Source organism: Oncorhynchus mykiss, chromosome 23, assembly GCF_013265735.2.
Source record: "Oncorhynchus mykiss isolate Arlee chromosome 23, USDA_OmykA_1.1, whole genome shotgun sequence".
In the NCBI taxonomy this organism is placed as follows: Eukaryota; Metazoa; Chordata; class Actinopteri; order Salmoniformes; family Salmonidae; genus Oncorhynchus; species Oncorhynchus mykiss.
This window is the reverse complement of record NC_048587.1, coordinates 2,736,954-2,763,342: the sequence shown is the minus strand read 5'-3', so window position 1 is coordinate 2,763,342 and position 26,389 is coordinate 2,736,954. Positions and strand designations below refer to the sequence as shown.

At 39.9% G+C, this 26,389-nt stretch overlaps 2 protein-coding genes across 13 annotated transcripts in view; one reads left to right on the top strand and one right to left on the bottom strand.

Annotated features, from left to right (window-relative positions):
• Nucleotides 1–26,389, bottom strand: part of LOC110510594 (ankyrin-3) — a 203,377-nt gene that overhangs the window by 160,246 nt on the left and 16,742 nt on the right. The window lies entirely within an intron of this gene.
• LOC110510403 (microfibril-associated glycoprotein 4) lies at nucleotides 11,468–25,252 on the top strand. The gene is made up of 6 exons (XM_036960369.1): nucleotides 11,468–11,598; nucleotides 11,873–11,941; nucleotides 17,663–17,854; nucleotides 18,809–18,905; nucleotides 19,060–19,227; nucleotides 24,648–25,252. Exons 2-6 carry the CDS (start codon nucleotides 11,939–11,941, stop codon nucleotides 24,902–24,904), a joined length of 717 nt encoding a protein of 238 aa, XP_036816264.1. The 5' UTR covers nucleotides 11,468–11,598; nucleotides 11,873–11,938; the 3' UTR covers nucleotides 24,905–25,252.

Below are 26,389 nucleotides of genomic sequence, written 5' to 3'. Positions count from 1 at the left end.
CTACTACAGTAACATCCCTGTTAATATCTACTACAGTAACATCCCTGTTCATATCTACTACAGTAACATCCCTGTTAATGTTCATATCTACTACAGTAACATCCCTGTTAATATCTACTTCAGTAACATCCCTATTAATATCTACTACAGTAACATCCCTGTTAATGTTCATATCTACTACAGTAACATCCATATTAATGTTCATATCTACTACAGTAACATCCCTGTTAATGTTCATATCTACTACAGTAACATCCCTGTTAATGTTCATATCTACTACAGTAACATCCCTATTAATGTTCATATCTACTACAGTAACATCCCTGTTAATGTTCACATCTACTACAGTAACATCCCTATTAATGTTCATATCTACTACAGTGACATCCCTGTTAATGTTCATATCTACTACAGTAACATCCCTATTCATATCTACTACAGTAACATCCCTGTTAATATCTACTACAGTAACATCCCCGTTCATATCTACTACAGTAACATCCCTATTAATATCTACTACAGTAACATCCCTGTTAATATCTACTACAGTAACATCCCTGTTCATATCTACTACAGTAACATCCCTGTTAATGTTCATATCTACTACAGTAACATCCCTGTTAATGTTCATATCTACTACAGTAACATCCCTGTTAATGTTCATATCTACTACAGTAACATCCCTGTTAATATCTACTACAGTAACATCCCTGTTAATATCTACTACAGTAACATCCCTGTTAATGTTCATATCTACTACAGTAACATCCCTGTTAATGTTCATATCTACTACAGTAACATCCCTGTTAATGTTCATATCTACTACAGTAACATCCCTATTAATATCTACTACAGTAACATCCCTGTTAATATCTACTACAGTAACATCCCTGTTAATGTTCATATCTACTACAGTAACATCCCTGTTAATGTTCATATCTACTACAGTAACATCCCTATTAATGTTCATATCTACTACAGTAACATCCCTGTTAATGTTCATATCTACTACAGTAACATCCCTATTAATGTTCATATCTACTACAGTGACATCCCTGTTAATGTTCATATCTACTACAGTAACATCCCTATTCATATATACTACAGTAACATCCCTGTTAATGTTCATATCTACTACAGTAACATCCCTGTTAATATCTACTACAGTCACATCCCTATTAATGTTCATATCTACTACAGTCACATCCCTGTTAATGTTCATATCTACTACAGTAACATCCCTGTTCATATCTACTACAGTAACATCCCTGTTAATGTTCATATCTACTACAGTAACATCCCTATTAATATCTACTACAGTAACATCCCTATTAATATCTACTACAGTAACATCCCTGTTAATGTTCATATCTACTACAGTAACATCCCTGTTAATGTTCATATCTACTACAGTAACATCCCTATTAATGTTCATATCTACTACAGTAACATCCCTGTTAATATCTACTACAGTAACATCCCTGTTCATATCTAATACAGTAACATCCCTATTAATATCTACTACAGTAACATCCCTGTTAATGTTCATATCTACTACAGTAACATCCCTATTAATGTTCATATCTACTACAGTAACATCCCTGTTAATGTTCATATCTACTACAGTAACATCCCTGTTAATGTTCATATCTACTACAGTAACATCCCTATTAATGTTCATATCTACTACAGTAACATCCCTGTTAATGTTCATATCTACTACAGTAACATCCCTATTAATGTTCATATCTACTACAGTGACATCCCTGTTAATGTTCATATCTACTACAGTAACATCCCTATTCATATCTACTACAGTAACATCCCTGTTAATATCTACTACAGTAACATCCCCGTTCATATCTACTACAGTAACATCCCTGTTCATATCTACTACAGTAACATCCCTGTTAATGTTCATATCTACTACAGTAACATCCCTGTTAATGTTCATATCTACTACAGTAACATCCCTGTTAATATCTACTACAGTAACATCCCTGTTCATATCTACTACAGTAACATCCCTGTTAATGTTCATATCTACTACAGTAACATCCCTGTTAATATCTACTACAGTAACATTCCTGTTAATGTTCATATCTACTACAGTAACATCCCTGTTAATATCTACTACAGTAACATCCCAGTTAATGTTAATATCTACTACAGTAACATCCCTGTTAATGTTCATATCTACTACAGTAACATTCCTGTTAATGTTCATATCTACTACAGTAACATCCCTGTTAATATCTACTACAGTAACATTCCTGTTAATGTTAATATCTACTACAGTAACATCCCTGTTAATGTTAATATCTACTACAGTAACATTCCTGTTAATGTTAATATCTACTACAGTAACATCCCTGTTAATGTTCATATCTACTACAGTAACATCCCTGTTAATGTTCATATCTACTACAGTAACATCCCTGTTAATATCTACTACAGTAACATTCCTGTTAATGTTAATATCTACTACAGTAACATCCCTGTTAATGTTAATATCTACTACAGTAACATTCCTGTTAATGTTAATATCTACTACAGTAACATCCCTGTTAATGTTCATATCTACTACAGTAACATCCCTGTTAATGTTCATATCTACTACAGTAACATCCCTATTAATGTTCATATCTACTACAGTAACATCCCTGTTAATGTTCATATCTACTACAGTAACATCCCTATTAATGTTCATATCTACTACAGAGACATCCCTGTTAATGTTCATATCTACTACAGTAACATCCCTGTTAATGTTCATATCTACTACAGTAACATCCCTATTCATATATACTACAGTAACATCCCTGTTAATGTTCATATCTACTACAGTAACATCCCTGTTAATATCTACTACAGTCACATCCCTATTAATGTTCATATCTACTACAGTCACATCCCTGTTAATGTTCATATCTACTACAGTAACATCCCTGTTAATGTTCATATCTACTACAGTAACATCCCTGTTCATATCTACTACAGTAACATCCCTGTTAATGTTCATATCTACTACAGTAACATCCCTATTAATGTTCATATCTACTACAGTAACATCCCTGTTAATGTTCATATCTACTACAGTAACATCCCTATTAATGTTCATATCTACTACAGTGACATCCCTGTTAATGTTCATATCTACTACAGTAACATCCCTATTCATATATACTACAGTAACATCCCTGTTAATGTTCATATCTACTACAGTAACATCCCTGTTAATATCTACTACAGTCACATCCCTATTAATGTTCATATCTACTACAGTCACATCCCTGTTAATGTTCATATCTACTACAGTAACATCCCTGTTAATGTTCATATCTACTACAGTAACATCCCTGTTAATGTTCATATCTACTACAGTAACATCCCTATTAATATCTACTACAGTAACATCCCTATTAATATCTACTACAGTAACATCCCTGTTAATGTTCATATCTACTACAGTAACATCCCTGTTCATATCTACTACAGTAACATCCTTGTTAATGTTCTTATCTACTACAGTAACATCCCTGTTAATGTTCATATCTACTACAGTAACATCCCTGTTAATATCTACTACAGTAACATCCCTGTTAATGTTCATATCTACTACAGTAACATCCCTATTAATGTTCATATCTACTACAGTAACATCCCTGTTAATGTTCATATCTACTACAGTAACATCCCTGTTAATATCTACTACAGTAACATCCCTGTTAATGTTCATATCTACTACAGTAACATCCCTATTAATGTTCATATCTACTACAGTAACATCCCTGTTAATGTTCATATCTACTACAGTAACATCCCTATTCATATCTACTACAGTAACATCCCTATTCATATCTACTACAGTAACATCCCTATTCATATCTACTACAGTAACATCCCTGTTCATATCTACTACAGTAACATCCCTGTTCATATCTACTACAGTAACATCCCTATTAATATCTACTAGTCACATCCCTGTTAATGTTCATATCTACTACAGTAACATCCCTGTTAATGTTCATATCTACTACAGTAACATCCCTGTTCATATCTACTACAGTAACATCCCTATTAATATCTACTACAGTAACATCCCTGTTAATGTTCATATCTACTACAGTAACATCCCTATTAATGTTCATATCTACTACAGTAACATCCCTGTAAATGTTAATATCTACTACAGTAACATCCCTGTTAATGTTCATATCTACTACAGTAACATCCCTATTAATGTTCATATCTACTACAGTAACATCCCTGTTAATGTTCATATCTACTACAGTAACATCCCTATTAATGTTCATATCTACTACAGTGACATCCCTGTTAATGTTCATATCTACTACAGTAACATCCCTATTCATATCTACTACAGTAACATCCCTGTTAATATCTACTACAGTAACATCCCTGTTAATATCTACTACAGTAACATCCCTGTTAATATCTACTACAGTAACATCCCTGTTAATGTTCATATCTACTACAGTAACATCCCTGTTAATGTTCATATCTACTACAGTAACATCCCTGTTAATGTTCATATCTACTACAGTAACATCCCTATTAATATCTACTACAGTAACATCCCTGTTAATATCTACTACAGTAACATCCCTGTTAATGTTCATATCTACTACAGTAACATCCCTGTTAATGTTCATATCTACTACAGTAACATCCCTATTAATGTTCATATCTACTACAGTAACATCCCTGTTAATGTTCATATCTACTACAGTAACATCCCTATTAATGTTCATATCTACTACAGTGACATCCCTGTTAATGTTCATATCTACTACAGTAACATCCCTATTCATATATACTACAGTAACATCCCTGTTAATGTTCATATCTACTACAGTAACATCCCTGTTAATATCTACTACAGTCACATCCCTATTAATGTTCATATCTACTACAGTCACATCCCTGTTAATGTTCATATCTACTACAGTAACATCCCTGTTCATATCTACTACAGTAACATCCCTGTTAATGTTCATATCTACTACAGTAACATCCCTATTCATATCTACTACAGTAACATCCCTATTCATATCTACTACAGTAACATCCCTGTTAATGTTCATATCTACTACAGTAACATCCCTGTTAATATCTACTACAGTCACATCCCTATTAATGTTCATATCTACTACAGTAACATCCCTGTTAATGTTCATATCTACTACAGTAACATCCCTATTAATATCTACTACAGTAACATCCCTGTTAATGTTCATATCTACTACAGTAACATCCCTGTTCATATCTACTACAGTAACATCCCTATTCATATCTACTACAGTAACATCCCTGTTAATGTTCATATCTACTACAGTAACATCCCTATTCATATCTACTACAGTAACATCCCTATTCATATCTACTACAGTAACATCCCTGTTAATGTTCATATCTACTACAGTAACATCCCTGTTAATATCTACTACAGTCACATCCCTATTAATGTTCATATCTACTACAGTAACATCCCTGTTAATGTTCATATCTACTACAGTAACATCCCTATTCATATCTACTACAGTAACATCCCTGTTCATATCTACTACAGTAACATCCCTGTTCATATCTACTACAGTAACATCCCTATTAATATCTACTAGTCACATCCCTGTTAATGTTCATATCTACTACAGTAACATCCCTATTCATGTTCATATCTACTACAGTAACATCCCTATTCATATCTACTACAGTAACATCCCTATTAATGTTCATATCTACTACAGTAACATCCCTGTTAATATCTACTACAGTAACATCCCTATTAATATCTACTACAGTAACATCCCTATTCATATCTACTACAGTAACATCCCTGTTAATGTTCATATCTACTACAGTAACATCCCTATTAATATCTACTACAGTAACATCCCTGTTAATGTTCATATCTACTACAGTAACATCCCTGTTAATATCTACTACAATGACATCCCTGTTCATATCTACTACAGTAACATCCCTATTAATATCTACTACAGTAACATCCCTATTCATATCTACTACAGTAACATCCCTATTCATATATACTACAGTAACATCCCTATTCATATCTACTACAGTAACATCCCTGTTAATGTTCATATCTACTACAGTAACATCCCTATTAATATCTACTACAGTAACATCCCTGTTAATGTTCATATCTACTACAGTAACATCCCTGTTAATGTTCATATCTACTACAGTAACATCCCTATTAATATCTACTACAGTAACATCCCTGTTAATGTTCATATCTACTACAGTAACATCCCTGTTAATATCTACTACAGTAACATCCCTATTCATGTTCATATCTACTACAGTAACATCCCTATTCATATCTACTACAGTAACATCCCTATTAATGTTCATATCTACTACAGTAACATCCCTATTCATATCTACTACAGTAACATCCCTATTCATATATACTACAGTAACATCCCTATTCATATCTACTACAGTAACATCCCTGTTAATGTTCATATCTACTACAGTAACATCCCTATTAATATCTACTACAGTAACATCCCTGTTAATGTTCATATCTACTACAGTAACATCCCTATTAATATCTACTACAGTAACATCCCTATTCATATCTACTACAGTAACATCCCTGTTCATATCTACTACAGTAACATCCCTATTCATATCTACTACAGTAACATCCCAGTTAATGTTCTTATCTACTACAGTAACATCCCTATTCATATCTACTACAGTAACATCCCTGTTCATATCTACTACAGTAACATCCCTGTTAATATCTACTACAATGACATCCCTGTTCATATCTACTACAGTAACATCCCTGTTAATGTTCATATCTACTACAGTAACATCCCTGTTAATGTTCATATCTACTACAGTAACATCCCTGTTCATATCTACTACAGTAACATCCCTATTCATATCTACTACAGTAACATCCCTATTCATATCTACTACAGTAACATCCCTGTTAATATCTACTACAGTAACATCCCTGTTCATATCTACTACAGTAACATCCATATTAATGTTCATATCTACTACAGTAACATCCCTGTTCATATCTACTACAGTGACATCCCTATTCATATCTACTACAGTAACATCCCTATTAATGTTCATATCTACTACAGTAACATCCCTATTCATATCTACTACAGTAACATCCCTGTTAATATCTACTACAGTAACATCCCTGTTCATATCTACTACAGTGACATCCCTGTTAATGTTCATATCTACTACAGTAACATCCCTATTAATGTTCATATCTACTACAGTAACATCCCTATTAATGTTCATATCTACTACAGTAACATCCCTATTAATATCTACTACAGTAACATCCCTGTTAATATCTACTACAGTAACATCCCTATTAATGTTCATATCTACTACAGTAACATCCCTATTCATATCTACTACAGTAACATCCCTGTTAATGTTCATATCTACTACAGTAACATCCCTATTCATATCTACTACAGTAACATCCCTGTTAATATCTACTACAGTAGCATCCCTATTAATGTTCATATCTACTACAGTAACATCCCTATTAATGTTCATATCTACTACAGTAGCATCCCTATTAATGTTCATATCTACTACAGTAACATCCCTATTAATGTTCATATCTACTACAGTAACATCCCTATTCATATCTACTACAGTAACATCCCTATTCATATCTACTACAGTAACATCCCTGTTCATATCTACTACAGTAACATCCCTGTTAATGTTCATATCTACTACAGTAACATCCCTGTTAATGTTCATATCTACTACAGTAACATCCCTGTTAATGTTCATATCTACTACAGTAACATCCCTGTTAATGTTCATATCTACTACAGTAACATCCCTGTTCATATCTACTACAGTAACATCCCTGTTAATGTTCATATCTACTACAGTAACATCCCTATTAATGTTCATATCTACTACAGTAACATCCCTGTTAATATCTACTACAGTAACATCCCTATTCATATCTACTACAGTAACATCCCTGTTAATGTTCATATCTACTACAGTAACATCCCTGTTAATATCTACTACAGTAACATCCCTATTAATATCTACTACAGTAACATCCCTGTTAATGTTCATATCTACTACAGTCATGCTTTCCACAGTAACACACTAATATAAAACAGTCTTTTCCCTTATCTCTGAGTCATTCCGGGGTCCTTAGCTGAAATCTAAGCCCCTGCCACACAATGCGTCACGGTGCTGCAGCATGCTTGTCCTCTGTCCCGTCCCGTAAACACTGTAACATCTATTACCCTGACACTGGTCCATCTCTCAGCCCTAAGTCACTACACAACACCAGCCAATGTCACCACACATTCCTACAGTCAGAACTAATGAGTAGTGATGCAGAGAGTGAAACAGTACAAAGTAATTTAATGTCAACACTTACTGCTTCTAGCAACTCTGCTCCCTCCTCCACTGCCATTTTCCCTGTTTGAGAGTGACACCGGAGTCGTCAATTAGCAGCGCAGGGATTGGCCCAAGCAGAGAGACATTATATCAGCGCTAAAAATACCTGGCTGGAAGAAACATGACGAGTTCTGGAGACCAGGACACTACAGCAATGGAACTACCTAGCCTGCTAACACTGGTCCCAACCTGACACCACCTAGCCTGCTAACACTGGTCTCAACCTGATACTACCTAGCCTGCTAACACTGGTCTCAACCTGATACTACCTAGCCTGCTAACACTGGTCTCAACCTGACACTACCTAGCCTGCTAACACTGGTCTCAACCTGATACTACCTAGCCTGCTAACACTGGTCTCAACCTGACACTACCTAGCCTGCTAACACTGGTCTCAACCTGATACTACCTAGCCTGCTAACACTGGTCTCAACCTGATACTTCCTAGCCTGCTAACACTGGTCCCAACCTGATACTACCTAGCCTGCTAACACTGGTCTCAATCTGACACCACCTAGCCTCACAGCTCTCTGACACTACTTAGCCTCACAGCTCTCTGACATTATCTAGCCTCACAGCTCCCTGACAGTATCTAGCCTCACAGCTCCCTGACAGTATCTAGCCTCACAGCTCCCTGACAGTATCTAGCCTCACAGCTCCCTGAAACTATCTTGCCTCACAGCTCCCTGACAGTACCTAGCCTCACAGCTCTCTGACACTACCTAGTCTCACAGCTCCCTGACACTACCTAGCTTCACAGCTCCCTGACACTACCTAGCTTCACAGCTCCCTGACACTACCTAGCCTCACAGCTCCCTGACACTACCTAGTCTCACAGCTCCCTGACACTACCTAGCCTCACAGCTCCCTGACACTACCTAGCCTCACAGCTCCCTGACACTACCTAGCCTCACAGCTCCCTGACACTACCTAGCCTCACAGCTCCCTGACAGTATCTAGCTTCACTGCTCCCCAGCCTCACAGCTACCTGACAGTACCTAGCTTCACTGCTCCCCAGCCTCACAGCTCCCTGACAGTACCTAGCTTCACAGCTCCCCAGCCTCACAGCTCCCTGACAGTACCTAGCCTCACAGCTCCCTGACAGTATCTAGCTTCACTGCTCCCCAGCCTCACAGCTCCCTGACAGTACCTAGCTTCACTGCTCCCCAGCCTCACAGCTCCCTGACAGTACCTAGCCTCACAGCTCCCCAGCCTCACAGCTCCCTGACACTACCTAGCCTCACAGCTTCCTGACAGTATCTAGCTTCACAGCTCCCCAGCCTCACAGCTCCCTGACACTACCTAGCCTCACAGCTCCCTGACACTACCTAGCCTCACAGCTCCCTGACACTACCTAGCCTCACAGCTCCCTGACACTACCTAGCCTCACAGCTCCCTGACAGTATCTAGCTTCACTGCTCCCCAGCCTCACAGCTCCCTGACAGTACCTAGCTTCACAGCTCCCCAGCCTCACAGCTCCCTGACAGTATCTAGCCTCACAGCTCCCTGACACTACCTAGCCTCACAGCTCCCTGACAGTATCTAGCCTCACAGCTCCCCAGCCTCACAGCTCCCTGACAGTGATACCGGTGCTGTGACCACTAGCCTTCCCCCAGCTGTCTCCACAGACAGCACCTCTACATAGCTGAGCTGGGGATCTCTCCCTCACTTACCATATTTGTAGGCGCAAGTCACTCTGTGCAGCATGATCCGTAGGGGGGACCAAAATAGCAGCGCAAAATCAGCTGGTTTGGACCGGCCCTACTGGCCTCCCTGTCTGGAATCTGTTCTGCACAGGTCCTATTGTCATATGGTTAATCAGCTCTTTTCTCTATACAATGCAGTCCACAGCCAGTCAGTCAGTCAGCCAGCCAGCCAGCCAGCCGTGTAGTCAACCAGTCAGTCTGCCAGTTAGTCAACCAGTCAGCCAGTAAGCCAGCCAGTCAGTCAGCGAGTCCCACTCGTCCCGGCTCAACCACCCACCACTATAGAGAACCAGTCAGCCATGCCGCGAAGTTGAGCACAAAGTCAACTGGTCCAGCTTAGGGAAGACTTATTATGGAGAGCTGCCTGATCAGTCCGCTTGGTCTGGTCCCTCAACCCACTGCTGGACTGGACACGACTGGGCTGGTAGAAACCACTGTCTGGCAGCATAAACAGCCTTCTCCCCAACAGCCGCCAGCCTAATTAATTGAATCAATGCAGTTAGTAGTAATTCATTCTGATATTTTGAAATGCCTCCCTCTCTTTGAGACAGTGAAATGCCTCCCTCTATGTGAGACAGTGAAATGCCTCCCTCTCTTTGAGACAGTGAAATGCCTCCCTCTCTTTGAGACAGTGAAATGCCTCCCTCTCTTTGAGACAGTGAAATGCCTCCCTCTCTTTGAGACAGTTAAATGTCTCCCTCTCTTTGAGACAGTGAAATGTCTCCCTCTCTGTGAGACAGTGAAATGCCTCCCTCTCTTTGAGACAGTTAAATGTCTCCCTCTCTTTGAGACAGTGAAATGCCTCCCTCTCTTTGAGACAGTGCAATTTAATTCAAGATGCTAGGCATTGTAAGAAACCAAACCAGCCAAACATTAAATACATGTAATAACTCAATTACATTTTATTGGTAAAGGTCAATCCAAATATATTTGTATATGGGCCTGTCCTATCGATAGATCATGGGCCTGTCCTATCAATAGATCATGGGCCTGTCCTATCGATAGATCATGGGCCTGTCCTATCAATAGATCATGGGCCTGTCCTATCGATAGATCATGGGCCTGTCCTATCAATAGATCACTAGAAGATGCATATCGTTCATTCTAGCAGGAGAGGTCTCGACTGAGTTTTCTGCTAGCGAATGAAAACTTTTAAATGAAAAGTAGCCAGCTGAAAATAAGTATGTTACCGGCTATTTGGCCGAAATCCGGCGCTTAGAGAAACACAGGGAAAACACAGGGAAAACACAGGGAAAGTACTGAGTGTTGCAACATGCTCTGGGTTGTCTTTATAAAAGAGGTGTGGACCAGAGAAAGTACTGAGTGATGCAACATGCTCTGGGCTGCCTTTATAAAAGAGGTGTGCATCTTAGTGGGGACAAACAGCTCATGAAGACACTGACATCTGTCACTGATACAGGTGAGCTCATGCATGTCTCTCACTATTCTTAACTGATCACAAATCATTTCAAATCATTTCAAATAAACCAATTAGGAAGGGAGGTTTTCCTGGTGCCTAAGGTAACATTGTCCGATCTGTTCAGTCATCATAGGACCTAACTAGAATCCTGTTTGTTAACACAGTAAAATGTAAATTGTCATAGTGAGACAGAGTGACTGTGTAAGTGTTAGTATTTCACCAACAGCTGGAGACCTGAACAATACTGTAGTAAATGAGCTCCCTTTTCTTACAGGACGTCCATTCAACATACTATTCTGAAGTTTCCTTCAAAGGCAAACAGACATCTATCACAACAACGATGGTAAGTATTAATAAACCACAGCATTATTAGAATGGTCAGAAAACAGCATTCAGAGATACTAACGAGAATATAGGACATGTGTCTCTAATGAAAAGCCCATTCTGGTGGGAAGCTGCTATAGACCACCAAGTGCTAACAGTCAGTATCTGGATAATATGTGCGAAATGCTTGATAATGTTTGTGATATCAACAGAGAAGTATATTTTCTGGGGGATTTAAATATTGACGGTCTTTCGTCAGGCTGCCCACTCAGGAAAAAACTTCAAACTGGAACCAGTGCCGGCAACCTGGTTCAGGTTATCAGTCAACCTACCAGGGTAGTTACAAACAGCACAGGAATTAAATCATCAACATGTATTGATCATATCTTTACTAATGCTGCAGAGATTTGTTTGAAAGCAGTATACAAATCCATAGGCTGTAGTGATCACAATATAACAGCCATATCTAGGAAAACTAACGTTCCAAAGACTGGGCCTAATATAGTGAATAAGAGGTCAGGCAGGGCCTAATATAGTGTATAAGAGGACAGGCTGGGCCTAATATAGTGTATAAGAGGTCAGGATGGGCCTAATATAGTGTATAAGAGGACAGGCTGGGCCTAATATAGTGTATAAGAGGTCAGGCTGGGCCTAATATAGTGTATAAGAGGTCAGGATGGGCCTAATATAGTGTATAAGAGGTCAGGATGGGCCTAATATAGTGTATAAGAGGTCAGGCTGGGCCTAATATAGTGTATAAGAGGTCAGGCTGGGCCTAATATAGTGTATAAGAGGACAGGCTGGGCCTAATATAGTGTATAAGAGGACAGGCTGGGCCTAATATAGTGTATAAGAGGACAGGCTGGGCCTTATATAGTGTATAAGAGGACAGGCTGGGCCTAATATAGTGTATAAGAGGACAGGCTGGGCCTAATATAGTGTATAAGAGGTCAGGATGGGCCTAATATAGTGTATAAGAGGTCAGGCTGGGCCTAATAAAGTGTATAAGAGGACAGGCTGGGCCTAATATAGTGTATAAGAGGTCAGGCTGGGCCTAATATAGTGTATAAGAGGTCAGGCTGGGCCTAATATAGTGAATAAGAGGACATGCTGGGCCTAATATAGTGAATAAGAGGACAGGCTGGGCCTAATATAGTGAATAAGAGGACAGGCTGGGCCTAATATAGTGTATAAGAGGTCAGGCTGGGCCTAATATAGTGAATAAGAGGACAGGCTGGGCCTAATATAGTGTTTAAGAGGACAGGCTGGGCCTAATATAGTGTATAAGAGGACAGGCTGGGCCTAATATAGTGTATGCTATTGATGTAAATCATATTTGCTGGTCTGTGGTGAGTAATGAGGAGCAACCAGACACTGCTGGTCTGTGGTGAGTAATGAGGAGCAACCAGACACTGCTGGTCTGTGGTGAGTAATGAGGAGCAACCAGACACTGCTGGTCTGTGGTGAGTAATGAGGAGCAACCAGACACTGCTGGGGTGTGGTGTGTAATGAGGAGCAACCAGACACTGCTGGTCTGTGGTGTGTAATGAGGAGCAACCAGACACTGCTGGTCTGTGGTGAGTAATGAGGAGCAACCAGACACTGCTGGTCTGTGGTGTGTAATGAGGAGCAACCAGACACTGCTGGTCTGTGGTGAGTAATGAGGAGCAACCAGATGCTGCTGGTCTGTGGTGTGTAATGAGGAGCAACCAGACACTGCTGGTCTGTGGTGAGTAATGAGGAGCAACCAGACACTGCTGGTCTGTGGTGTGTAATGAGGAGCAACCAGATGCTGCTGGTCTGTGGTGTGTAATGAGGAGCAACCAGACACTGCTGGTCTGTGGTGTGTAATGAGGAGCAACCAGACACTGCTGGTCTGTGGTGAGTAATGAGGAGCAACCAGACACTGCTGGTCTGTGGTGAGTAATGAGGAGCAACCAGACACTGCTGGTCTGTGGTGTGTAATGAGGAGCAACCAGACACTGCTGGTCTGTGGTGTGTAATGAGGAGCAACCAGACACTGCTGTTCTGTGGTGTGTAATGAGGAGCAACCAGACGCTGCTGGTCTGTGGTGAGTAATGAGGAGCAACCAGACGCTGCTGGTCTGTGGTGTGTAATGAGGAGCAACCAGACACTGCTGGTCTGTGGTGAGTAATGAGGAGCAACCAGATGCTGCTGGTCTGTGGTGTGTAATGAGGAGCAACCAGACACTGCTGGTCTGTGGTGTGTAATGAGGAGCAACCAGATGCTGCTGGTCTGTGGTGTGTAATGAGGAGCAACCAGATGCTGCTGGTCTGTGGTGAGTAATGAGGAGCAACCAGACACTGCTGGTCTGTGGTGTGTAATGAGGAGCAACCAGATGCTGCTGGTCTGTGGTGTGTAATGAGGAGCAACCAGACACTGCTGGTCTGTGGTGTGTAATGAGGAGCAACCAGATGCTGCACTTGACACATTTATGAAACTACTTATTCCAGTTACTAATAAGCACCCATTCAGAAAATGACTGTAAAAACTGTTAAATCTCCATGGATTTATGAGGAATTGAAAAATTGTTTGGTTGAGAGGGATGAGGCAAAATGTATGGCAATTAAGTCTGGCAATCAGCCTGTTACCAACACTTAGTCAACTTCTGGAAGAAATTGTGTTTGACCAGATACAATGCTATTTCACAGTAAACAACATAATTTCAGCATGCTTATAGAGAAGGACACTCAACAAGCACAGCATTTTCACAAATGACTGATGATTAGCTGAGATAAATTGATGATACAATTATTGTGGGGGCTGTCTTGTTAGACTTCATTGCAGCTTTTGACATTATCGAAAAACGTATGTGTTATGGTTTTACACCCCCTGCTATAATGTGGATAAAGAGTTACCTGTCTAACAGAACACAGAGGGTGTTATTTAATGGAAGCCTCTACAACATAATCCAGGTAGAATCAGGAATTCCCCAGGGCAGCTGTCTAGGCCCCTTACTTTTTCAATCTTTACTAATGACATGCTACTGGCTTTGAGTAAAGCCAGTGTGTCTATGTATGCGGATGACTCAACACTATACACGTCAGCTACTACAGCGACTGAAATGACTGCCACACTTAACAAAGAGCTGCAGTTAGTTTCAGAATGGGTGGCAAGGAATAAGTTAGGCCTAAATATTTCTAAAACTAAAAGTATTGTATTTGGAACAAAACACTCACTAAACCCTAAACCTCAACTAAATCTTGTAATAAATCATGTGGAAATTGAGATGACTAAACTGCTTGGAGTAACCCTAGATTGTAAACTGTCATGGTCAAAACATATTGATGCAGTAGTAGCTAAGATGGAGAGAAGTCTGTCTATAATCAAGCGCTGCTCTGCCTTCTTAACAGCATTATCAACAAGGCAGGTCCTACAGGCCCTAGTTTTGTCACACCTTGACTACTGTTCAGTCGTGTGGTCAGGTGCCACAAAAAAGGACTTCTAATAATATGCATGTCAATCTCTCCTGGCTGAAAGTGGAGGAGAGATTGACTTCATCACTACTTGTATTTATGAGAGGTATTGACATGTTGAATGCACCGAGCTGTCTGTCTAAACTACTGGCACACAGCTCAGACACCCATGCATACCCCACAATACATGCCACCAGAGGTCTCTTCACAGTCCCCAAGTCCAGAACAGACTATGGGAGGCGCACAGTACTACACAGAGCCATGACTACATGGAACTCTATTCCACAGAGCCATGACTACATGGAACTCTATTCCACAGTACTACATAGAGCCATTACTACATGGAACTCTATTGCACAGTACTACACAGAGCCATGACTACATGGAACTCTATTCCACAGAGCCATGACTACATGGAACTCTATTCCACAGAGCCATGACTACATGGAACTCTATTCCACAGTACTACACAGAGCCATGACTACATGGAACTCTATTCCACAGAGCCATGACTACATGGAACTCTATTCCACAGAGCAATGACTACATGGAACTCTATTCCACAGAGCCATGACTACATGGAACTCTATTCCACAGAGCCATGACTACATGGAACTCTATTCCACAGTACTACACAGAGCCATGACCACATGGAACTCTATTCCACAGAGCCATGACTACATGGAACTCTATTCCACAGTACTACATAGAGACATGACTACATGGAACTCTATTCCACAGTACTACACAGAGCCATGACTACATGGAACTCTATTCCACAGAGCCATGACTACATGGAACTCTATTCCACAGAGCCATGACTACATGGAACTCTATTCCACAGAGCCATGACTACATGAAACTCTATTCCACAGTACTACACAGAGCCATGACTACATGGAACTCTATTCCACAGAGCCATGACTACATGGAACTCTATTCCACAGAGCCATGACTACATGGAACTCTATTCCACAGTACTACACAGAGCCATGACTACATGGAACTCTATTCCACAGAGCCATGACTACATGGAACTCTATTCCACAGAGCCATGACTACATGGAACTCTATTCCACAGAGCCATGACTACATGGAACTCTATTCCACAGAGCCATGACTACATGGAACTCTATTCCACAGTACTACACAGAGCCATGACCACATGGAACTCTATTCCACAGAGCCATGACTACATGGAACTCTATTCCACAGTACTACATAGAGACATGACTACATGGAACTCTATTCCACAGTACTACACAGAGACATGACTACATGGAACTCTATTCCACAGAGCCATGACTACATGGAACTCTGTTCCACAGTACTACATAGAGACATGACTACATGGAACTCTATTCCACAGTACTACATAGAGTCATGACCACATGGAACTCTATTCCACAGTACTACATAGAGCCATGACTACATGGAACTCTATTCCACAGAGCCATGACTACATGGAACTCTATTCCACAGAGCCATGACTACATGGAACTCTATTCCACAGAGCCATGACTACATGGAACTCTATTCCACAGTACTACACAGAGCCATGACCACATGGAACTCTATTCCACAGAGCCATGACTACATGGAACTCTATTCCACAGTACTACATAGAGCCATGACTACATGGAACTCTATTCCACAGTACTACACAGAGACATGACTACATGGAACTCTGTTCCACAGTACTACATAGAGCCATGACTACATGGAACTCTATTCCACAGAGCCATGACTACATGGAACTCTATTCCACAGAGCCATGACTACATGGAACTCTATTCCACAGAGCCATGACTACATGGAACTCTATTCCACATCAGGTAACTGATGCAGCAGTAGAATTATATATATTTTTTAAAACAGATTAAAAAACACCTTATGGAACTGCGGGGACTGTGGAGCAACACAAACATTGGCACAGACACATGCATACACACACACACACGCACGCACGCACGCACACACACACACACACACACACACACACACACACACACACACACACACACACACACACACACACACACACACACACACAATAACATACGCACTGGATTTAGTACTGTAGATATGTGGTAGTGGTGGAGTAGGGGCCTGAGGGCACACAGTGTGTTGTGAAATCTGTGAATGTATTGTGATGTTTTTACAATTGTATATTGTATTTTGCTGGACCCCAGGAAGAGTAGCTGCTGCTTTGGCATAATACATGTATCCATAATAACTACAAATGAACCAACACTAGACAGTTTTTGTATTAAACTGCTGTATCCATCTACCCTGTGCTGCAGTCCATCTTGCTGCTGGCTCTACTGGTCCCCGTGATGGTGCAGTCCTCCCTGCATCCAGTGGACTGTGATGAGGTCTATAGATCAGGTTCTGGACAAAACGGGGTCTACACCATCTACCCTGCAGGACCTACCTCACCTGTCCAGGTCTTCTGTGACATGGGGTTTGAAAGTGCATATCTAGGAAAGTGGACGGTCAGTTTCAATGTGTGGTATTGAAATACACTTAAAGACTAATTTACCATGAACAATCTCTCTCTCTCTCTTAATCTGTCAATTAAACAATCTCTCTCTCTCTCTTAATCTGTTAATTAAACAATCTCTCTCTCTCTTAATCTGTTAATTAAATAATCTCTCTCTCTCTTAATCTGTTAATTAAACAATATCTCTCTCTCTTAATCTGTTTATCAAACAATATCTCTCTCTTAATCTGTTAATTAAACAATCTCTCTCTCTCTTAATCTGTTAATTAAACATTATCTCTCTCTCTTAATCTGTCAATGAAACAATCTCTCTCTCTTAATATGTCAATTAAACAATCTCTCTCTCTTAATCTGTTAATTAAACAATATCTCTCTCTCTTAATCTGTCAATGAAACAATCTCTCTCTCTTAATCTGTCAATTAAACAATCTCTCTCTCTTAATCTGTCAATGAAACAATCTCTCTCTCTTAATCTGTTAATTAAACAATCTCTCTCTCTCTTAATCTGTTTATCAAACAATCTCTCTCTCTTAATCTGTCAATTAAACAATATCTCTCTCTTAATCTGTCAATTAAACAATCTCTCTCTCTCTTAATCTGTCAATTAAACAATCTCTCTCTCTTAATCTGTTAATTAAACAATATCTCTCTCTCTTAATCTGTAAATTAAACAATCTCTCTCTCTTAATCTGTCAATGAAACAATCTCTCTCTCTTAATCTGTGAATTAAACAATCTCTCTCTTAATCTGTCAATGAAACAATCTCTCTCTCTTAATCTGTCAATTAAACAATCTCTCTCTCTTAATCTGTCAATTAAACAATCTCTCTCTCTTAATCTGTCAATTAAACAATATCTCTCTCTTAATCTGTCAATGAAACAATCTCTCTCTCTCTCTTAATCTGTCAATTAAACAATCTCTCTCTCTTAATATGTCTCTAAATCAGCTGATTCAGAGCCGACAGGATGGATCAGTGAACTTCTACAGGAAGTGGGATCAGTACAAGAGTGGTTTTGGGAGCGCAGCTGGAGAGTACTGGCTGGGTAGGAACTGGTTTAACTTCTAGCCAACAGAACGTTCTCCTCCTAGAACCTTGTTCTACCACTGACTTCATCCGGTTTGTCCTAGTTCATTCAAGGCCATTTGTCATTGTATTCAGACAACACAGTGAACTGCTATGTTGATTTCATTCTCCAGGGCTGGAGACAATGCATCTCATGACTATGAAAGGAACCTATGAGCTGAGGGTGGACATGGAGGACTTTGAGGGGAATAAGGTCTATGCTCAGTACTCTTCCTTCTCCGTTGGACCAGAGGCTGAAGGATACCTGCTAACACTGGGCTCATTCAAAGATGGAGGAGCAGGTGGGTGACAATTTATATTGTCCAAGAAAAAATAACCCAAGAAAAAAAGTATACTAAAATAGTCCAAGAATATACTGTAGTACCATAATATAGTCCAATAATATACTGTAGTACCAGAATATATTGTAGTACAATAATATAGTACCAGAATATACTGTAGTACCAGAATATAGTCCAATAATATACTGTAGAACCAGAATATACTGTAGTACCAGAATATAGTCGAAGAATATTGCACCTGAATATAGACCAAGAATATAGTACCAGAATATAGTCCAAGAGTATAGTACAATAATATAGCACTAGAATATAGTCCAAGGGTATAGTACAAAAATATAGTACCAGAATATAGTACCAGAGTATAGTACCATAATATAGCACTAGAATATAGTCCAAGAGTATAGTACACGAATATAGCACTAGAATACAGTCCAAGGGTATAGTACAAAAATATAGTACCAGAATATAGTACCAGAGTATAGTACCAGAGTATAGTACCAGAATATAGTACCAGAGTATAGTACCATAACATAGTACCCTAATATAGTCCAAGAGTATAGTACCAGAACATAGTACCAGAATATAGTCCAAGAGTATAGTACCAGAGTATAGCACCTGAATATAGTACCAGAATATAGTACCAGAATATAGTACCAGAGTATAGTACCAGAGTATAGTGCCAGAATATAGTCCAAGAGTATAGTACCAGAGTATAGTACCATAATATAGCACTGGAATATATTACCAGAGTATAGTACCAGAATATAGTGGCATAATATAGCACTAGAATATAGTACCAGAGTATAGTACCAGAGTATAGTACCATAATATAGCACTAGAATATAGTACCAGAGTATAGTACCAGAATATAGCACTAGAATATAGTACCAGAATATAGTACCATAATATAGTCCATGAGCATAGCACTAGAACATAGTACAAGAGTATAGTACCAGAATATAGTACCAGAGAAAATTACAAGGAAAATAGTGCAAGAAAATCTGTCAACAAGGGTTCATTACTAGGGATGCACAATATATCGGTGAACATATCGGAATTGGCCGATATTAACTAAAAATGACAACATCAGTAGCGGCCTGATGTCTAGTTTAACGCTGATGTGCAAAACCGATGTCAGAGCTGACGTGCAAACCTATACAACGTAATGACGCCACGTAAAATGTTGCGCTACACGTGCAACACAGCATTCCTAACCTCGCCCACAATGTCTGCTGTGTGGATCGAGCAGACAACAAGTCCAGCAGTCATTTGAAAGGAAAACAACATTTCAGAGAGACGACTCAAAGATAATGGAATTCATTGCCCTTGACAATCAACCGTCCTTTGTAGTGGGTGATGTTGGTCGAGCACCGGTACACACTACCAAGTAGGCGCTATTTTTCAGATGTTGCCCTACCGAAGTTAGTATTAGCTAGGTTGCCATTTGTTGTTTGCATATTGAAATGGAACTTCAGTTCATGAAAATACATTTTTCAGATGTTGCCCTACCGAAATTACACAGTAATAGCGTCACTGCTATTAGCTTCACAACATACTATGGAACTATGGGGGTGGCACAGGGTTCAATTCTCGGGACGACTCTTTTCTCTGTATATATCAATGATGTTGCTCTTGCTGCGGGCAATTCCCTGATCCACCTCTACGCAGACGACACATTCTGTATACTTCTGGCCCTTCTTTGGACACTGTGCTATCTAACCTCCAAACGAGCTTCAATGCCATACAACACTCCTTCTGTGGCCTCCAACTGCTCTTAAACGCTAATAAAATCAAATGCATGCTTTTCAACCATTCGCTGCCTGCACCCGCATGCCCGACTAGCATCACCACCCTGGATGGTTCCGACCTTGAATATGTGGACATCTATAAGTACCTAGGTGTCTGGCTAGACTCTAAACTCTCCTTCCAGACTCATATCAAACATCTCCAATCTAAAATCAAATCTAGAGTCGGCTTTCTATTTCGCAAAACAAAGCCTCCTTCACTCACGCCGCCAAACTTACCCTAGTAAAACTGACTATCCTACCGATCCTCGACTTCGGCGATGTCATCTACAAAATAGCTTCCAATACTCTACTCAGCAAACTGGATGCAGTTTATCACAGTGCCATCCGTTTTGTTACTAAAGCACCTTATACCACCCACCACTGCGACCTGTATGCTCTAGTCGGCTGGCCCTCGCTACATATTCGTCACTAGACCCACTGGCTCCAGGTCATCTACAAGTCCATGCTAGGTAAAGCTCCACATTATCTCAGTTCACTGGTCACGATGGCAACACCCACCCGTAGCACGCGCTCTAGCAGGTGTATCTCACTGATCATCCCTAAAGCCAACACCTCATTTGGCCGCCTTCCCTTCCAGTTCTCTGCTGCCTGTGACTGGAAAGAATTGCAAAAATCGCTGAAGTTGGAGAATTTTATCTCCCTCACCAACTTTAAACATCTGCCATCTGAGCAGCTAACCGATCGCTGCAACTGTACATAGTCCATCGGTAAATAGCCCACCCAATTTACCTACCTCATCCCCATCCTGTTTTTATTTATTTACTTTTCTGCTCTTTTGCACACCAGTATCTCTACCTGCACATGACCATCTGATCATGTATCACTCCAGTGTTAATCTGCTAAATTGTAATTATTCGCCAACCTCCTCATGCCTTTTGCACACAATGTACAGTGCCTTGCGAAAGTATTCGGCCCCCTTGAACTTTGCGACCTTTTGCCACATTTCAGGCTTCAAACATAAAGATATAAAACTGTATTTTTTTGTGAAGAATCAACAACAAGTGGGACACAATCATGAAGTGGAACGACATTTATTGGATATTTCAAACTTTTTTAACAAATCAAAAACTGAAAAATTGGGCGTGCAAAATTATTCAGCCCCTTTACTTTCAGTGCAGCAAACTCTCTCCAGAAGTTCAGTGAGGATCTCTAAATGATCCAATGTTGACCTAAATGACTAATTATGATAAATACAATCCACCTGTGTGTAATCAAGTCTCCGTATAAATGCACCTGCACTGTGATAGTCTCAGAGGTCCGTTAAAAGCGCAGAGAGCATCATGAAGAACAAGGAACACACCAGGCAGGTCCGAGATACTGTTGTGAAGAAGTTTAAAGCCGGATTTGGATACAAAAAGATTTCCCAAGCTTTAAACATCCCAAGGAGCACTGTGCAAGCGATAATAGTGAAATGAAAGGAGTATCAGACCACTGCAAATCTACCAAGACCTGGCCGTCCCTCTAAACTTTCAGCTCATGCAAGGAGAAGACTGATCAGAGATGCAGCCAAGAGGCCCATGATCACTCTGGCTAAACTTTTTCTTCTTTTTTTTCTACTGTGTTATTGACTGGTTTATTGTTTACTCCATGTGTAACTCTGTGTTGTTGTCTGTTCACACTGCTATGCTTTATCTTGGCCAGGTCACAGTTGTAAATGAGAACTTGTTCTCAACTAGCCTACCTAGTTAAATAAAGGTGAAATAAAATCAATTTTAAAAAACGTTGTTTGGGTCTTGCAAAAAAGATACAGTTGCACTGTCAAAGCCGTACAAAAAAAAGTCTGCAAACAAGCAAACACCGGGCATGACCGATATGTTTTCAATACCGCGTTGGTAATAAAGCATCATTGGTCGACCGCAACTTCTGGGGAAGCCAGCATTAGCTTGGTACTTAGCTAGCATCAATACAACCAGCCTGAAAACAATGACCAGTAGAAACTGCAGTCATTTTCATTATTCTTGGCAATGATTTAGGAATCCTTGTGAGTTAGTATTAGCTAGGTTGCCACTTGTTGTTTGAAATGGAACTTCAGTTCATGAAAATAAATAGCTAGCCAGCTACTTAACCCTGTCTCCCAAAGCTAACGTTATAAGCAGCTAGCTAGCTTCATCTGGTTAGTGAGGCTCGACCGGACCGGGTTATGTGTTGTGAAGCTAGCCACAATAAGGATTAGGCACAATAGTGGAATTTGCAGTTTGCTTTCAAAATAAAAGTATGTCATTGACAGTGATGCAAATGAATACAAATAGTAGAATTATGCCATACTTGTATTTTGAAGGCTAACCGCAAAGTCCACTATTGTGGTTAATCCTTATTGTGGCTAGCTTCACATAGATGGGTCCGATGAATAATAAAATAAGATCTGTCTTACAAATTAGGGTTATTTTAGATGATGACACCTAGCTATATAGTTAGCTAGCTAACTAAAGCTACTGAAATAGATGTTTGCTAGCGAACTATAGCTACTGAAACAGATGTCAGCTAGCTAACTATAGCTACTTAAATAGATGTTAGCTAGCTAACTATAGCTACTGAAATATATGTTAGGTAGCAAAATATAGCTACTGAAATAGATGTTAGCTAGCGAACTATAGCTACTGAAATAGATGTTAGCTAGCTAACTATAGCTACTGAAATAGATGTTAGCTAGCTAACTATAGCTACTTAAATAGATGTTAGCTAGCGAACTATAGCTACTGAAACAGATTATGTCGTGTTTTGGGGGAAGAATATTGTTTTCATCCATCAACTAGCTAGCTTTTTTATGACCAGGACTGTAGGTGTGAGAGACAACTTTACCAGCATCATAGCATACGTATTGATGAATCTTTGTAACATGAAATACAAGTGATAGTGTAATCAATATGAGTGATGTGTAATAACTATGTAAAAAAAATATTAACGCCTTAAATTATTATGTGACGTGCAGTCATATTCAGGTCCTGATTGGTCAACAAGCTTAATTGACACGTCAAATTGTGTTAAATAGTAGATATTTTGACACGCAAAGACCCAAACGGCGTTCCATAGAAATCCTGGTTGAGAATGAAACGCCGGAACAAATTAACAACGAAACAGCACAGCAAGTAAGTGAAAGAAATAGGTTGTGATGATGTTTTTCTGGTAATGGGGACATACGTAAATGCCAACAAAATAACTTTTTGGTCAGTGTGGTGTTTGTGTGTAACCTTTATTTCACTAGGCAAGTCAGTTAAGAACAAATTCTTATTTACAATGACGGCCTACCCCGGCCAATGCTGGGACAATTGTGCTCCGCCCTACGGGACTCTCAATCACGGCCGGATGTGATACAGCCTGGATTCGAACCAGGGACTGTAGTGACGCCTCTTGCACTGAGATACAGTGCCTTAGACCGCTGCGCCCATATGTGTGTGTTAACTATTTAACTGTACTAGAATGCTTAAAAGGCTGCAAACATGTTTTATATCGGTTATCTGCATCGGTATCAGGTTTTTTTGGGCAAGGAACATATCGGATATCGGTATCGGCCAGACATGTCATATCGGTGCATCACTAGTTCATACCTAAAGCTGGTGGAAGTATTATCATTAAGTTACCTAGAGTCCTTATTTATCTCCTCTGTTTCCTCAGGAGATTGTCTGGTTTTTCACAATGGTCACAAATTTACAACGTTAGATAAAGACCAGGACCTTGCCGACGCCAACTGTGCCCAGGTGTACTACGGAGGATTTTGGTACACCAACTGCCATGTTACTAACCCCAATGGGATATATGCATGGGGCGAGTCTACCTTTGGTATTGGCATCAACTGGAAATCATGGAAAGGCTATACATACTCCCTGAAAGCCATCACCATGAAGATCAGACCAGCCCCAGCCCCTCAATAATTTCTAACACAATTGGAAAATCGGATTTTTCAATAACAATTATTGCCATACAAACATTTCCAGCACATGCACATATTCCATTTATAAGGGAGTCTTTGTTTTAAGTAGGGTTTGTGTTTGGGTCTTCAGAGTTTAGAAGGTGCAGCAGGATACAGAAGATCTCAGATCTACTCTGAAGTGCAGTGTTGCCATAGCAACAGAACCCTGACTGCAGTGGGGATTATATGACTCTGACCCATCATTTAACTATCTCTGTCTCTTACCTTAACACACTGTCTGTCTCTTACCCTAACACACTGTCTGTCTCTTACCCTAACACACTGTCTGTCTCTTACCTTAACACACTGTCTGTCTCTTACCCTAACACACTGTCTGTCTCTTACCCTAACACACTGTCTGTCTCTTACCCTAACACACTGTCTGTCTCTTAACTTAACACACTGTCTGTGTCTTAGCCTAACACACTGTCTGTCTCTTACCCTAACACACTGTCTGTCTCTTACCCTAACACACTGTCTGTCTCTTACCTTAACACACTGTCTGTCTCTTACCTTAACACACTGTCTGTCTCTTACCTTAACACACTGTCTGTCTCTTACCTTAACACACTGTCTGTCTCTTACCTTAACACACTGTCTGTCTCTTACCTTAACACACTGTCTGTCTCTTACCTTAACACACTGTCTGTCTCTTACCTTAACACACTGTCTGTCTCTTACCCTAACACACTGTCTGTCTCTTAACTTAACACACTGTCTGTCTCTTACCCTAACACACTGTCTGTCTCTTACCCTAACACACTGTCTGTCTCTTACCCTAACACACTGTCTGCCTCTTACCTTAACACACTGTCTGTCCCTTACCTTAACACACTGTCTGTCTCTTACCTTAACACACTGTCTGTCTCTTACCTTAACACACTGTCTGTCTCTTACCTTAACACACTGTCTGTCTCTTACCTTAACACACTGTCTGTCTCTTACCTTAACACACTGTCTGTCTCTTACCTTAACACACTGTCTGTCCCTTACCTTAACACACTGTCTGTCTCTTACCTTAACACACTGTCTGTCTCTTACCTTAACACACTGTCTGTCTCTTACCCTAACACACTGTCTGCCTCTTACCTTAACACACTGTCTGTCTCTTACCTTAACATACTGTATGTTATGATCACCAACACTTGAAATAAAGACAGATACTGTACCTGCAAAATGATGAATTCTCCCGCAGTTTATTGTGCAATGTTTAGAACCAACGGTCTTTGTTGCCATGCTAAACAACACATCACTTTAAGCTCCATATTGAAATAGCATCAGTTTATTATCTATGTGACTTTAGAGTAGTTACAGTACATGTGTGTAATGACTTCAGCCAACCATGTTGAATTGAGTTTGTGGGTCAGATGGTGAAGTGATTCCAATAATGAGGGTAGACCTATTGAGTGGCTTAAAGAAATACATCACAACATCAGGTCAATTGAGT

Bases quoted from the DNA above. Each gene is read 5' to 3' on its own strand.
- LOC110510403 (XM_036960369.1), top strand. The intron at 17,855-18,808 runs GTCAGTTTCAAT...TCTCTAAATCAG, and splicing joins CATATCTAGGAAAGTGGACG to CTGATTCAGAGCCGACAGGA. The intron at 19,228-24,647 runs GTGGGTGACAAT...CTGTTTCCTCAG, and splicing joins ATTCAAAGATGGAGGAGCAG to GAGATTGTCTGGTTTTTCAC.